Here is a 16,378-nt window from a genome sequence, read left to right on the forward strand (position 1 = left end):
CTCTGCAGAACTGAGTGCTATGCTGTTTTCTAATCAATATATATTATTAGGCAGCAAGAGGAAGTAGAGGAAAGGACTGATGACTCTGAGTTTGGTGAACTTGAGTAATGATAAGGTGCTAAGGAAAGAGACACTTGAATGAATAGTTTCAAGGTAATCAGGGAAATTAATTTCAATACATTATTCAAGAGAGGAGAAGTAACTGAGTACATGACGAACCATTTATATGTTTGGGCAAATATAAATTCAGCAGATTTTTTTCTCAATCACATGTTATGGATGGAATAAAGCATGTCGCCATTATTGAGCACATATTTCTATAATAGTTGTGGGCTTGAAAGTACTATAAAATTCTCACCACAATTTTTATTTTAATGTTTTTATAAAGCTTTCATAAGTGCAGTCCTGGTGTGTATGTATTAGAACATATTTTACTGATGCAAGTATATAAACTGATTTAACATGTGTTTAACTCCAGGATTTAATGTTATGAAGCAGTGGTGTAAATCCCGTTTATATAAATTCTCCTCTGGGCTCCACATTCTAACAAAATCAAACCCCTCCAGCTCTCAATTCAAACATGGCTTTCACCAGCCTGGTCCCTAACTCAATACCACATCAATGACACCCATCAACCAATCCACCCCTTCAATTTCTCAATCATCCCAACAACCCCCTTTAACCCAACCAATGATAAAATCTTTTCCCAGTTTTACAGCCAGATTTACCTTCCCCAACCACCCTTCCAGGCCGATTGCATTCCCACCATCATCAAGCCACTCTGCTTATCCATTGCTATGACCCACCTACGAGTGAGATTAACTTTATTTCCTTCGCATTCTCTTCATGACACATTTCTCTATATGCTAAATATATCTGAATCTGAATCAATGTCTGAATGTACCAAGGAAAGGCTTTACTTCAGGTAAGGTCCAATTCTTTTGCATCTAATGCCTTAGACTTCAGGTTGTATTGGATTTCCTAACAGTGAGATCAGATAGCTGAGAACACACTGCTTAGATGCATCTCTACCAACAGAAACTGTTAAGTGCACTAAATTTTCTACGGAAATAAGTATGAAAAGGATTTCTCAAGTGGTTTACAGTAGTCCTGAAGTGCTGGCAATAAAAATGTTCAAAATTATAAATTTGCTTTCAACTGACTTCCTTAATGTTCATTGTTAGCATTTCAGATCGGTGATCACTTCACTAATTGAATGATTAAACACAAGTGAAAGCTTAGCGGAAAACCTTGTTGTGAAGGCTAAGCACACAAAGCCTGCATTTGTGATCTCAACCCATATCTTTTCTCAACTTCAGAATGAAACTTGCACTTTTCCTTGCACACATCCCATGCCAAATTAAACATTGAATATTTCTCTCATCAACAGCTCATTTTAGTATGTGCAGTAATCCGCTTTCAGCATGCTGATTTTGGATAATATTGAAATTCACTGGCGTCTATTTTGCTAGAACTATTCACCACCATAACATGGAATGCCAAAACTAAAAGCAATATCAAAACTAATATGAAAATAGAGAAGCTTGGAAGAAGGATACACATTCAATCATACCTGTACACTTTTTAACATGACTCCCTCGTTTAAATCCATGCCGGCTCAGCTTGCAGTTGAAGTTTGCTTCCCAAAACTCTGCAAACCAGATGTTTCTTCTGTTATTCTCCAGAGTACGGCTCATGAAGTATCTATCAAAGCCTGCAAAATGGAATATTTATTACTCAAGTTGCTAATAATTACTTTCAACTTTCCATCTGTAAGAGTGATAAACTTACAGCCAATGATTTGGCTAGAGGAGAATCAAGTGAAATAAATTGAATGATTAGAGAACTATGTAAGAAAGGCTGACACAGATGAACTGTGATAATTATCTAGATGTCTGAACTTGTGTGCAATCATTCTGTTACAATCACTGTAATTAACACTGTGAACTTTATTTCTTTCCAGTTATGTCATCTCATATCCCTCTGGGAAACATTTCAGTAGAAGTTTTACTGGCAGGTTTACAACATCTTCCAGTGTCCTCCCTATTGCATTATTCTTGAAAAATAATCCATGGTTTGGAATTCATTAGATTATTTGATCACACAGGGATTTGAAGTTGAACTCATATTTTTCTTTTCTGACAGTCACACAGAGAGACTTCCAGCAGATGTAGATGACTTCCTGTTCCATTATCCAGAAGCTGATTTGCAACAACTGCCTCTGCTCACAGTTAACTCAGAGTAGATCAAAGATCAAACAGGCTTGTTGCAGTTTGTCTATTCATCAAGACAGTGCAAAAGAGTGTCTGGCTAGTGTGATATACTGACATTTAATTTAAATGTCTAGTAATTAATTTTACCAGAATCCCAATATCATAAATTGAAGCAGATTGTGAAATATATACTGTCTATCATAAATTTTCCTTCAGGAATCAAATTCCAGCTTAGCACTGTTAACAATGAATACTCACCCATGTAAACACATTAAAAGTGTATACACTTGCATAGCTATTCAATAATTATTTGTTTTCCTCTGTCTATATTTTGCTTTTTAAGTCTCATCTGTTATTAAATACTTTTCAGCTGCAAACAGGATTTTCCTAAGTCAACACTATCCAATCATGATCTAAAGGTAAAGGACAGTTTCAAAAACTATGTTAGCTATGGTTTTTTAATGATGTTAAGTCTTGTTTAATGGTTAGGCACACTTCACTTTCTGTAGGAATTTTCTGGAACATCTGCAATTACAGTGAATCAAAGTGGCTTCAATGACAATATGCCCTCTGCGCCTCTCTGCTGCTTCTATTCGTGGAATATTCCCTGAGCTTGACAACCAGTCACACGTAAAACGTTGGCTTCTCTCTGGCTCAAGTCTGGAGAGTACCATAATGACATCTGGATAGTGTGATCTAACACAATGTAATTTGTATGGTCAATAAATAATATTGCCAGAAAGCTGAATATCATGAAAAAGATTGTGTAATATGAACTGTAGGGAGTCAAGTGTGAAGGAGGACTAATTTAAGTAGCTCCTAAGGCAAAGCAATGTGCCACAGTATGTATTCCAATATCATGACTTGCTTTATCCTCTGACCATACATTTGCAGTACCCCTAATTAAACATGTCACTGAAACACATCAGTCAGTTTCTCCTTATAACTAACCTGAATATGCTGTGCAATAGCTCTGTAGTGATCAGGGAATTCCACGAGCACAATAAACAGAGCTTTTTGCTTTCAATCTGTTCATTCCTGCTACTCCTTAATTTTTTAGGGTAATAGATAATAATGAATATTAAAAACCTGTGCCAACCAACTGGCTGGGCTGTTCATAGACATCTTCAATCTCACACTGCAACGGAAGGAGATTCAAAAGTGCAGTAATCATAAGTGTGGCCAAGGAGTGCAGGGTGAGCTGCCTCAATGACTATTGACCAGTATTACTTACATCATAAACTGTTTTGGGAGGTTAGTGATAGCTAGAATTAACTTCTACCTGAGCAAGGACATAAACCCACTGCAATTCATCTACAACTGTAATAAGTCTACAGCAGATGCAGTCCACTGCCTCTCTCTGCTCTGGAGCACCTATACAACAGACAAAACATACTTCAGGCTGCTGTTCATAGATTACAGTTCAGTATTCAATTACCATTATCCCCTCAGTATTAATTACCAAGCTTCTAAACCTGGGCCTCTGTACTTCTCTCTGCAAACAGAAAATATTTGAAGAGGTGCAACACATTTAAGGTAAATGGCCGTTAGCTATATTATTTTTGATCAGTTGATAACAATTATTTTTTTTTGATTTTATACTCAACGCAGTAAAGAGTCAGTAACAATTCACAAATATAATCCCCCATGTATCTGCCATTTGGTCATGTGATATGAACAAAACTGTTGTGAGTGTTATCATTGGCAACCTTAGGTCAAAATGTTTAAAATACTTTTTATATCCTACTTGGATTTTTCAGCTACACTGTTTGCATAATGCTCAGACAATATAGTGATGGGAAACTGAGTTTCAACAGCCTTTAGGTAATTTGGGTGGAGATAGAAATTTAGTTGAAATGCTTCTGCCCCTCAGTCTTGTGTGAACCTGAAATGCAACCTCAGAGAAAGTCCCCTAAATAAGTCTCTATCACTAGCCACAAAATACACCCTGTGGCCATTTGAAGGTACTTCCTGAACATAATACAGTGGCCACTAAGTGTATGTTCATGGTCTTCTGCTGCTGTAGCACGTCCCCTTCAAGGCTGACATATTGTGCGTTCTGAGATGCTCTTTCACACACCACTGTTGTAATGCATGGTTATCTGAGTTACTGATGCCTTCCTGGCAGCTTGAACCAGTCTGGCCATTCTCCTCTGACCTCTCTCATTAATAAGGAGCTTTTGTTTACAGAAGTGCCACTCAGTGGATGTTCATTTGTTTTTTGCATCATTCTCTGCTATCCATGAAAATCCAAGGAGATCGGCAGTCCTGTGGAACCAGAGGAGCCAACACATTTGACCACTGTTATAACACCATCAAGAACACTTACTGTGCCGTCTCAAGTCCAATCACCTGGCGGTACTCTACCCCCTGCATATAGGCAGTGACTAAAGACCACAGCACCATTAGTGAGGACCAAGAAGGAATGATAAAGGGAGCACAGAGGAGCACTTCCAGGTCTGCTTTGAGTCAGTGAATTGAAAAATTTCAAGGATTCATCTTAAAATCTGAATGGATATGCCACAGTTGTCACCAACTTCATCAAGACCTACGTGGATGAGTGTACGCTTTCGAGAACATGCGGGACATACCAAAACCAAAAGCCATGGATAAACCAATACACTAATAGTCTGCTGAGGGCTAGATCTGTGGCATTCCAGATAAGTTTTCCAGAACTATACAAGGGCCAGGTCTAACCTATGGAAGGCCATGTTAAGAGCAAAGAAACAATTCCAATTGAAGCTTGAGACAGAATTGGATGTACATAAGCTCTGACAGGGTTTGTAGGCCATTATACCGTACAAGGCAAAACCTAACATCATGAATGGCTGTGATTCTTCACTCCAGATGAGCTCAACACTTTTTCCGCAGGATTTGAGAGGGAGAATAAAGCTACACCTGTAGGAATCCCTGCAAAATGTAATGACTTAGTGCTCTCTGTCTCAGAGACAAATGTCAGAACATCTTTCATGAGGGCAAACCCTCAGACGGCATCAGGCTCTGATGGTGTACCTGTTAGGGTACTGAAAACTTGTACCAACAAACTGGTGGAAGTGTTCAAGGACATCTTCAGACTCTCCCTGCTGCTGTCAGAGGTTCACAACTGCATCAAAAGGGTGACAATCGTACCAGTGCCCAAGAAGAGCAGGGTGAGCTGTCTTAGTTGACTATCTCCCAGTTGCACTCACATTTGCTGTGATGAAGACAGGTTGGTCATGGCCAAAATCAACTCCTGCCAAAGCAGGGACCTGGATGCACTGCAATTTGCAGTCTCACTGGCTCTCTGTTCTGCCTTGAATCACCTGGACAACAGCAATACCTACCTCAGGCTGCTTTCTATTGATTACAGCTCACTTCAATTGAATCCTACCCTCAGTTCTCATAAACAAGCTCCAAAACCAGGGGCTCTGTACACACATCCGCAACCGGCTCCTTGACTTCCTCATCAGGAATTCACAGTCGCTGCCCATCGAAAATAACCTCTCTTACTCACTGACAATCAACCCTGGTGTACATCAAGGATGTGTACTCTACATCCACAACTGTGTGGCTAGGCACAGCTCAAATGTCATCTATCAATTTGCCAATGACACAAGTAATGTAGGCAGAATTTCAGATGGTGATGAGGAGATGTAACAAGGGTAAGATAGATCAGCTAGTTGAGCGGTGTCACAACAACAACCTTGCACTCAACATCAGCACGACTGAGGAATTGACTGTGGCAACACAGACCAGTCCTCATCAAGGGATCAGCAGTGGAAAGGGTGAGCAGTTTCAAGTTCCTGAGCATCAACATCTCTGAAGATTTGTCCTGATCCAACATATTGATTCACTTACAAAAACAAAAGCATGACAGTGCTATATCTCATTAGGAGTTTGAGGAGATTTGGTATGTCATCAAAGATTCTCACAGATTTATATAGATGTACTGTGATGAGTAACCTAACAGATTGCACCACCATCTGGAGGGGCCACTACAAAGGATCAGAAAACGGGGCAGAATGTTTCAAACTCTGCCAGCTCCATCATTGGCACTAGCCTCCCCAGCATCAAGGACACCTTCAAAAGGTGATGCCTCAAAAAGTGACACCGATCATTAAGAACCCCCCGTCACCCAAGACATGCCTTCTTCACATTGCTACCATCAAGGAGAAGGTACAGGAGCTTGAAGACAGACACTCAACATTTCAGGAACAGCTTCTTCCTCACCACCATCAGATTTCTCAATGGACAATTAACCCATGAACACTACCTCACTATATATATATTTCTTTGCTGTCTTTTTGCACTATTTAATTTAACTTATATACACAGTGCCTATTAGAAGTATTCACAACCCTTGGAAGTTTTCACCTTTTTTTGTTTTACAACATTGAATCACAGTGGATTTAATTTAGCTTTTTGACGCTGATCAACAGAAAAAGACTTCTCCATGCCAAAGTGAAAACAGAACTCTACAAAGTGATCTAAATTAATTACAAATATTAAACATAAAATAATTGTTTGCAGAAGTATCCACCCCCTTTAATATGCCACTGGTGCAGCCAACTGGTTTTAGAAGTCACATAATTAGTTCAATGGAGATCCATTTTTGGAGGTCTGTGTGCAGTCAAGGTGATTCAATTGATTGTAGTAAAAATACACCTGTATCAGGAAGGTCCAACTGCTGGTGCGTCAGTATTCTGGCAAAAACTACACCATGAGTACAAAAGAAAACTCCAAGCAACTCCACGAAAATATTATTGAAAAGCACAAGTCAGGAGATGGATCCAAGAACATTTCCAAATCACTGAATATCCCTTGGAGTACAGTTCTCCATTATCAAGAAATAGTAAGAATATGGCACAGCTATAAATCTCCCTAGAACAGGCCATCCTCAAAAACGGAGTGGCCATGCAAGAAGAGGATGAGTGAGTAAAGCCACCAAGAGACCTATGACAACTCTGGGGAAGTTACAAACTTCAATGGCTGAGATGGGAGAGACTGCACATACAACAACTGTTGCCTGGGCGCTTCACCAGTCACAGCTTTATGAGAGAGTGGCAAAGAGAAAGCCAGTGTTGAAAAAAACTCACAAGAAATCTCGGCTAGAGTTTGCCAGAAGGCTATGGGAGACTCCGAAGTCAGCTGGAAGAAGGTTCTATGTCCTGATGAAACCAAAATTGAGTTTTTTGGACATCATACTAAATGCTAAGTTTGGCATAAATGAACACACATCATCAAAAACACACCATCCCTACTGTGAAGCATGGTGGTGGCTGCATCATGCTGTGGGGATGCTTCACTGCAGCAGGCTCTGGAAGGCTTGCAAAGGAAAAGGGTAAAATGAATGCACCAAAATCCAGGGAATTCCTGGGGGAAAACCTGATGCAGTCTGCAAGAGATCTGTGACTTGGGTGAAGATTTGTTTTCCTGCAAAACAATGACCCCAAGCATAAGGCCAAATCTACACAGGAATGGCTCAAAAAAACAACAACGTTAATGTCCTGGAGTGGCCAAGTCAGAGTCCAGACCTCAATCCATTTGAAAATTTGTGGTTCACTCATGATCCCCATGCAATGTGACAGGGCTTGAGCAGTTTTGTAAAGAAGAATGGGGACAAAAATTTGCTAAAGACATATCCACATAGACTCAAAGCTGTAATTGCTGCCAATTGTGCATCTACTACATACTGACTTGAAGAGGGTGAATCCTTATACAATCAATTGTTTTGTGTTTTGTATTTGTAATTCTTTAGATCATTTTGTAAAGATCTGTTTTCACTTTGGCATGAAAAACTTGATCTCTGTTGATCAGTGTCAAAAAAGCCAAATTAAATCCACTGTGATTCAATGCAATGAAACATGAACATTTCCATGGGGGTGTATTTCTTACTGTAATTTATATTTTTTTGTAATGATTATGTATTGCAGATCAACAAATTTCACGATATACTGTATGGCTGTAATATTAAACCTGATTCTAGTTATGATTCTGAAGGCAACAGAGAGTTGTAAAGCATAGTGAGCCTTAACTTTTATATATGACTGTTCTGATTACAGGTTCCTAGGAACTCAGTTATTTTGAGAGGATGAGGAAAGGATATACAAACAGGGGAACTTCATGGGGGAGGAGGAGGAAAAGACAATACAGAAAAATTCCAATCCAAGTATCCTCCTTTGTATTTCTGAGTAATTCAGAGGGATCTTCACTATAATAAGGAGTCTTCACTATAATGTGGAGACCTGAAGAGAAATATTTCACATGCTGCAACTGTAGAGCATAGCTATCTATTGCCAGAATCTGCTAAGGCTGTGGAGGCTATCATTTTAGCCAAAGAGTAGTGAATCTGTGTAAAGCTCTGCCACAGACTGTGGTGGAGGCCAAGTACGTGGGTATTTTTAAAGTGGGAGTTAATCACTTCCTGATTGGTTAGGGCATCAAAGGATATGGCAAGAAGGCAGATATATGGGGTTGAGGGGGATCTGGGGTCAGCCATGAGGCACTGGCAGAGCAGCCTCGATGGGCTGAATAGCCTAATTGTTCTCCTATGTCTTATGGTCTTATGGTCTAATCATTATGCATTTATTGTATTTTCCTTCAGAATGGATCAATGGATAGAAAAACACAGAAGAATAGGTTAATTTGCTCCATTGTTGAGCAAGATCATGGTAAATCTTCAACATGAAGTGCCGCTGTCATGCCTTACCCATATACCCCTTGATTCCTTTAATATCCAGAAGTTATCATTCTGTTTTTAATGCAATCAAGGACTAGGTTTCCAAATACTTTCGTGCTGGAGAATTCAAAGGATTCATCATCGTTTGAATGAAACTTCACTCCTTACTGCAATCCTAAGTGACGTCCCCGTTAGAGACAAAAATTCCTCCAATTAGGTGGACTTCTTAGCTAGTGGAAACCTGCTGCTGGGATAAACTTTATTCAGCTCTGTGCAGTTTTATTTTATGTTTCAATGATATCACCCCTTATTTTTAAACACTCTAAAGCAGGGCTTCCCAAGCTGGGGTCCGTGGACCCTTCGGAAAATGGCCCAGGGCTCCATGGCATAATGAAGATTGTGAATCCCGTTCTAGAGAATGAGTGCCTCTTGTCATCTGTGAAACCAGTCTGATGAACTTTAACCACACGTTTTAGAGTATTTGATCCTTTAGGAAAGGAGATAAAAATTGCGCGCAATGCTCTATGTGTAGACTCCTTTATGGAATCATTAGTTTTCCTTCGAGTGCTCCAGTTTTCTCAGTCCCAAGGATATGCAGATCAGTAGACTAATTAACTACTAGAAAATTGCCCCCAGTGTGTAAATTTGGAATTGATGAAAATCTGAACTGATTGAGAATCTCATTAATTATCTCCAGTGGGAGAATATGGGGAGAATAGATCAGAATCTGCGAAGAATGGCAAACAAGGAGACAAACATATGGTTAATATAAATAGATAGTTGATATTGACATAGGCTTGGCAGGCCAAAGAGCTTGTTTCCATGCTGAATCTCCATACAACTCTGTGGCAAGCCACCTTTATTCCTCCACTAAATGCCTTTACAATAAAGACCAACATACTATTTGTTATCTAAAACTCTGACATAATTCTATAAATGCACCGTGGTGAGTGTCCTAACTGGTTGCATTGTGTTATGGCATGGAAGCAGCAAGGCCAGTATACAGAGCAAATATCCAAGGAAAAATGTGATAAGAAAGCAGTGTTCACCATCAGGAACCTGTCACCATCCAGGCCATGCATTCATCTCACTACTATAATTGGGCAGGAGGTACAGGAGCCCGAGGTCCTGTACCACCAGGTTTCAGGAACAGTTATTACCCTTTAACAATCAGGCTCCTGAACCACCTAGATAACATCACTCACCTCAACTCTAAACTGATTTCCAACCTATAAACTCACATTCAAGGTCTCTACAACTCGCAATCTCAGTATTATTTATTTATTTTGTATTTGCACTATTTTTGTTTCCATTTACCCACCAATTATTTGTCAATGTTTCTTTAGATATAGTTTTTCATAAGCTCTATATTTCTTAATTCTCCTGTCGATGCCTGCGAGGAAATGAATCTTGAGGTAGTATGCAGTAATGCTGAGGACAAATCAGAATGACTACACCAGGGCTGTAACATACTTTATTAAAACAGATGTAGATGAGTGTGTCCCCATGTAATCAATCAGCATTGTTCCCAATCAAAAGCCGTGGATGAACTATGAAATGCAGAATTTGCTGAGGGCCATGTCAGAGGCATTCAGGCCTGAAGAGCAAAAATGCTACAAGAGGTTTAGGTGTGATCTCCAGAAAGACATCTCACAGCAAAGTGGAAAATCCAGACTAGACTGGAATCAATGGGGGATGCTCGACAGCTATGGCAGGGAAATAACCTCCTACAAAGTTAAATCTAGCAGAGTTTCACTTCCAAATGAGCTCAAAGCCTTCTATACACACCTTGACCACACAGGCCATGCTCTTTTCTGGCTGCTGCCATCAGATAGATGGTACATGTGTCTCATGAATTGCAACCCCAGGTTTAAGAATAGTTAATACCCCACAACCATCAGGATCTTGAACAAAAGAAGATAACTACAGTCATTATATTTCTGGTGTTCTCACAACCAATGACCTCACTTTAAGAACTCTTTATCTTGTTATTTCATGGTCTCATTATTTATTGCTATTTATTTATATCTGCATTTGCACAGTTTGTTGTGTTCTATGCTCTTGCATAAAACTGTGCAAATGCAAATGAGAATGCCCACATGATTAAGAATCTCAGGGTTGTATGTGGTGACATGTACAAATGCAGTCTGATAATAAATTTTACTTTGAACTTCGAACTTTACTTTGAATTTGGCCTTCCTTTATAACTAGTTCAGCTACACCCGGACATTAGCATTCAGTTATTCTTGCACAAGGATCTTTATACAGTAATATTTGTCAGTTACTAACATTTAAAAAATAATCAGCATTCCTGTTCTTCTATTGAAGTGGATAACCTCTCAATTTTCCACATTTTAATCTGTATGCTACATTTTGTAACTGGAGGAAAATGAGGAAGACAGACACACAGGTTGTAAACACTAGGGACTCTGCAGATATTGGAAATCCAAAGTAACACACACACAGCAGGTCAGACAGTATCTATGGAAAGGAATAAAGAGTCAATGTTAAGGCATAGTCCTGATGAAGGGTCTCAGTCCAGAATGTAGACCTTCCATGGGTACAGCCTGACCTGCTGAGCTCCTCCGTCATGCAAGGGCATCATAAGAGAATTGATACTGAGATAATGAACATTACCATTTTGAGAAAGCACAGCAGTTATATTCTCCATGAAGGCATTTCCACTTATTCAGAATAATATCTCAGTATTTCTAGTAATGTGCTAGCTTGATGAGGTTCATTACAGCCTTTAATCATGCTTATCCAGAGACCTGTCCTAATACAGGGTTCTGACCTGAAATATTGACAATTCCTTTGCCCCTACAGATGTTGTTCAACCCTTTGAATTCCGCCCACAGATTGTTTGTTGCTCCAGGATCAATTTTTCCAAGGAGCATGACAATAGCTGCGTTTCCACGACTGCACTTGGGCATTAAGTGGCTGCTGCAGTAAAGTCAAGCTTCATACATCAGATTCTGTACAATACTCCGTTCTGCTGGCCGTCACTTACATGCCGAAAAGAAAAATCCCAAAGTGCTGCAGGAAACCTTATGTAAAGGTGGTGCCAGGATTCCCAGTCCAGTAAGCCACCAAATTTGAAACACGCCACTAACCTCAGCTCTGCAACTTCCGATCTGCTCACACCTAATTTGTGATGGTTATTAAACACTGAGTTTGATATTCCTGCCTTGGAATCCAGCTGCTGCCTAACCAGATCAGACTTAGAACTTCAGGACATAAGAACAGAATTACGCCATTCAGTCAATTGAGCCTACTTTGCCATTGACTTATTATCCCTCTCAACCCCATTCTCCTGCCTTCTATCCTTAAACCTGTGATGCCCTGACTATTCAAGAACTTATCAATCTCTGCTTTAAATATACCAAAAGACGTGGCCTCTGCATCTACCTGTGGCAATGGAATTCACAGATTAACCACCCTCTGGTGAATAATCTGTAAGGAAAAAGCCCAAGGGTGGTTTTGTGGTGGTTGTGATGCATTGAGGGCAGGGTGGAGGGGGGAGGAAAAGGAACAACGGGAATTTGAACTGCACTTGTGCATTATAGTTTTACTGCAAACAAGGTCAGAATTTGGAATGACGAGGAAAATTTTACTCCATCTATTTGCAAAGTACATAAAGTGTGCCTCATAAGCTGTCAAAGTCTGCGTTATTGCATATAACAGAGTAATACATCTATCACTCAGTGGATTCTGTATCTCTGGTTTCAGTTGAAAGATTTCAACAATGGTTTTCCTTTGGCCTGTCAGCTAGCTGTTAGCTGTTGGGTGGCATTTTATAGTCAGGTAGCAGTAGATTTAATCTTTGTACTGTAGTCAAGTTTATGGTGCGTAAGCAATTAGTCATTGACTGGTTTTGACAGATGCAGACATTTCACTGTGGTTGAAATGAAGCTTTGTCCTTAATGGGATTGGTTCGAATTGTTAGAGCAGTCAGGTAACATGGATACTGCAGCTTTACAGTTTAGGAAGGATTGTTTGCTTTCTTTGAATTCAAATGGATGAAGTTCCAGTTCACAGAAGCACAACATCCTTTACTAAGTCTAAGGCAGATTGCCAACACTTAGAAAGACTTTAGAAAAATCATGGATTCTGCACTCAGAGGTCAATTGCTCACTAAATTGAGCAAGTGTATATATGTGTAATGAGCATTTGGCCATTTGGCCCTTCTCACATATTCTACTATATAAAAAATCATGGCAGATATAACTGCCACGTTAACTGTACATATCTCATGGTTATTGAGAAGTTAAGTACCTCTGTATTAAAAAAATTCAGAAGCTTTGCTTTCAAGCCCTTTGAAGATGAGAATACCAAAAACTCAACAGCCCCCAGAAAGAAAAAAAAATCACCTCACATCTGTCTTAAGTGGGCTATCCTCTTTTGAAGTAGTAATGTCAATTTCTAGAAAAAAAACTCTCCTCATCCATCCTAACTATCTACCCTATCAATGTCGCCCATAATTTATATCCTATCAGCTTATGCCTCAGCCTCCAATGTTTCAGAGAAAATAAACCAAGTTTCTCCAACCTCTCCTTACTGTTAACACCACAAGGCCATAAGAATATTCTCCAATCCAGGCAATATCATGGCAAGCCTCTTGTACCTCTCCAAGACCTCCACATCCTTCTGTATTGTGATGACCACATTTGTACACAACACTCCAAATCTGGCCAGATTAGAAGTTTTATGCAGCTATAACATTAACTTTCTGACTTCTAAACTTAACAGCCCATCTGATTAAGGCAAGTATCCTATAGACCTTCTTAATAGTATTATCTACTTATATTGCCACTTTAATGGACTTGCACCCCAAAATACCCTTTCCCTGCCCACATATCCAGCTAGTTTGTCTCCTGATGAATCTTTTGACAAATTCCCTCACTACTCACAACTTTATCTGCAAGTTTACTAATTAGACTGTCTGCATTTTGTTCAAATGAATTATATATGTGTGTGTGTATATATATGTTGTTGTTGTTCGTCCTTCGGAGTCAAAGACGACCACGACTTCTGTCAGGTGGAGGGTTTGTGACTGTGGGTCCGGAGGTGACTGGTGAGGCCAATCCGGGCCCTGAAAGATCACCCACATGTGGGACACATGAGGGTAGGTGCTGCAGTGGAAGTGGGGGTAGTTCGAGCCTTGCGCACAACGCGTTTCCTCTGAGCCTCTGCGGTGCATCTGATTTCTGCTGCATACGCTCCTTTAGTGGTCCTGCTCCACCAGGTTGGGCGGTCCAGAGCAAGCGATTCCCAGCTACTGGGATATATATATATATCATAAACAACAAATGATCACAGTCGAGATCTTTGGAAAACACCATTGGTCACAGACCTCCAGTGAGAAGAATATTCTCTTTAACCTTTAACACTACCTTGTCTTGTGTATCTCTTCATTGAGGACATTACAGGAGAAGGCCTGGAAGATCAACGGGACACCAGTCACCCCAACCATAAACTGCTTCAGCTACTTCTGTCTGGTAAACGGCCCCACAGGATTAAAACTAGGACCAACAGGCTGTGAGACAGCCATTAGACTTAGAAATTCACATCTATACATTGCAATGGAGTCATAACGCAGATTTTTACTCCCTCACGTTGGGGGACAGATGTAAGATCTAAATAAATTCCAATTCAAATTCTTCAAATTCTTAGCCCATTTTTGAATTCAATCTGCTAGGTCTCCACTTACTCCTTGTGCCTTAATCTTCCTCTCCATAGATCACTTTTGCTTTATAGTAATTAATTACTATGTATTTAGTCTGTATAATGAACAGACCCACTGGACGTGCGACAGAATGGGAATTTGGAAGAAGAGGTCTTTACCCAAAATGTAGTGAGAATGTAAAACCTACTCCCTGGCTGTTAAGATTAACATAAATGCATATAAAGGAAAGAGAGATAAGCATGCAAATGAAAAAAGACAGAAGCAGATTGTTTCTTAACCGAAGTGAAGGGCTCATAACTGCCTAGTTTTAGCTTAGAAAGGTAGAGTTCAGGATCTCCAGGCAAAAGTGGAAGTCCCAATCCAGAGATCCTGAACTCTGCTGTTGCTGCTCAGGACGTTGGGGCTCCATCACAAGAGTCTGACAGCACGGTAAGTTTGCACAGACCTCCCAGTACTTCTGAAGCAAAATCTGTGCACTGAACCTCAGGCAATTTAGATGAATGGCTCCTCAACTTGATTTGCTTCAGGAGGAAACATCTCTGCATCTGTAAATCTAAGATTCTGAAATATCGGGGCTGTAATGATTTGTAAAAGGGAACAACATATACACTTCTGTGTTCATTCAAATTCATTCAGACTTATTGAAGGCAGTAACACACACAAAATGCTGGTGGAACACAGCAGGCCAGGCAGCATCTATAGGGAGAAGCACTGTCAACGTTTCGGGCCGAGACCCTTTGTCAGGACACTGAAGGAAGTAATTGTCTTTCAAGGTACTCCATGTTGATGTCTGTATTTTTGGGTTTGTTCTGAAACCTTTTGGGTGAGCAGTCAACTTTTCAACCTTCACAAGCTTTGCAGTTTTGCCAAATGACGTTCACAGGCTGCCACATGAACAAGTTAGGAGCTGGCACATCCCTGCCATATCCCTACATCCCAGGCAGATTTCTCTGCCTTACTGTCATCTCCTTTGATTTTATATCCCCCATGTCCCTGGACCTTCTTTCAAACTAATTTAGTCATAGAGTTATTGTAAAGTACAGCAGAGAGGCAAGGTCTTTGACTCATCTGGTCCATGTTCAACCATTTAAACTGCCTACCCCCATCAAACTGCTCTGGGACTGTAGCCTGCCATAGCCCTACCATTCATGTACCTATACAAACTTCTCTTAAACTTTGAAATCAAGCTTGCATACACCACTTGGGCCGAAAGCTCATTCCACTATCTCACAACCCTCAAACTGAAGAAGTTTTCCCCCTTAAACTTTTCACTTTTCACCTTTAATCTATATCCTCTGGCTGTAGTCCCAACCGACCTCAATGGAAGAAGCCTGTGATCTATTGTGATTGCCGTTATCAAAACGATGCTTGGTTATTTTGCACAGGTCAATATGGTCCATCGTTTGACGCAAGGCCAGTAGAGTCTCTAGCCTTGGTTCATACCTTGTGGCATTGGGCATGTGGACCTCTCTCTCTTTAGCTCCAGCCTTCAGGTTAACTGTTCAAAGCTGTTCACCTCAGATTATCAGCTGAGGTACTTGCGCCTACACACTCGGATCCTACAATATTCGTGAGCTATGCTCACCCACAAGCTGCACTGAAGTATGCACAATGAGGTATTGAATGCCTGTGCTGAAAACAGCTTCATTAGTTCCCTGACTCAGAGCTCTTGGCCCCTGGCATGCTATAATTCCCTGCTATGCCTTTTGTTGTCAGCAATGAATTAGCTAAGGATAAATACTGTTTTTGGATAGGTTAAGTTGAGTAAATTTTATTTTTTTATACACAGTATTTATATTATTTTTCCAGGTCTACAGGTAA

General features: G+C 40.2%; 1 protein-coding gene across 5 annotated transcripts in view; it reads right to left on the reverse strand.

Annotated features, from left to right (window-relative positions):
- LOC140717154 (metabotropic glutamate receptor 4-like) overlaps positions 1–16,378 on the reverse strand; it is a 1,225,436-nt gene that overhangs the window by 603,631 nt on the left and 605,427 nt on the right. For all 5 annotated transcript variants that reach the window (XM_073030426.1, XM_073030429.1, XM_073030430.1 and 2 more), the window contains exon 6: positions 1,574–1,714. In XM_073030426.1, coding sequence (XP_072886527.1) covers positions 1,574–1,714 — 141 coding nt within the window. The remainder of the gene's footprint in view (positions 1–1,573; positions 1,715–16,378) is intronic.

This window comes from Hemitrygon akajei, chromosome 27, assembly GCF_048418815.1.
Source record: "Hemitrygon akajei chromosome 27, sHemAka1.3, whole genome shotgun sequence".
NCBI lineage: Eukaryota > Metazoa > Chordata > Chondrichthyes > Myliobatiformes > Dasyatidae > Hemitrygon > Hemitrygon akajei.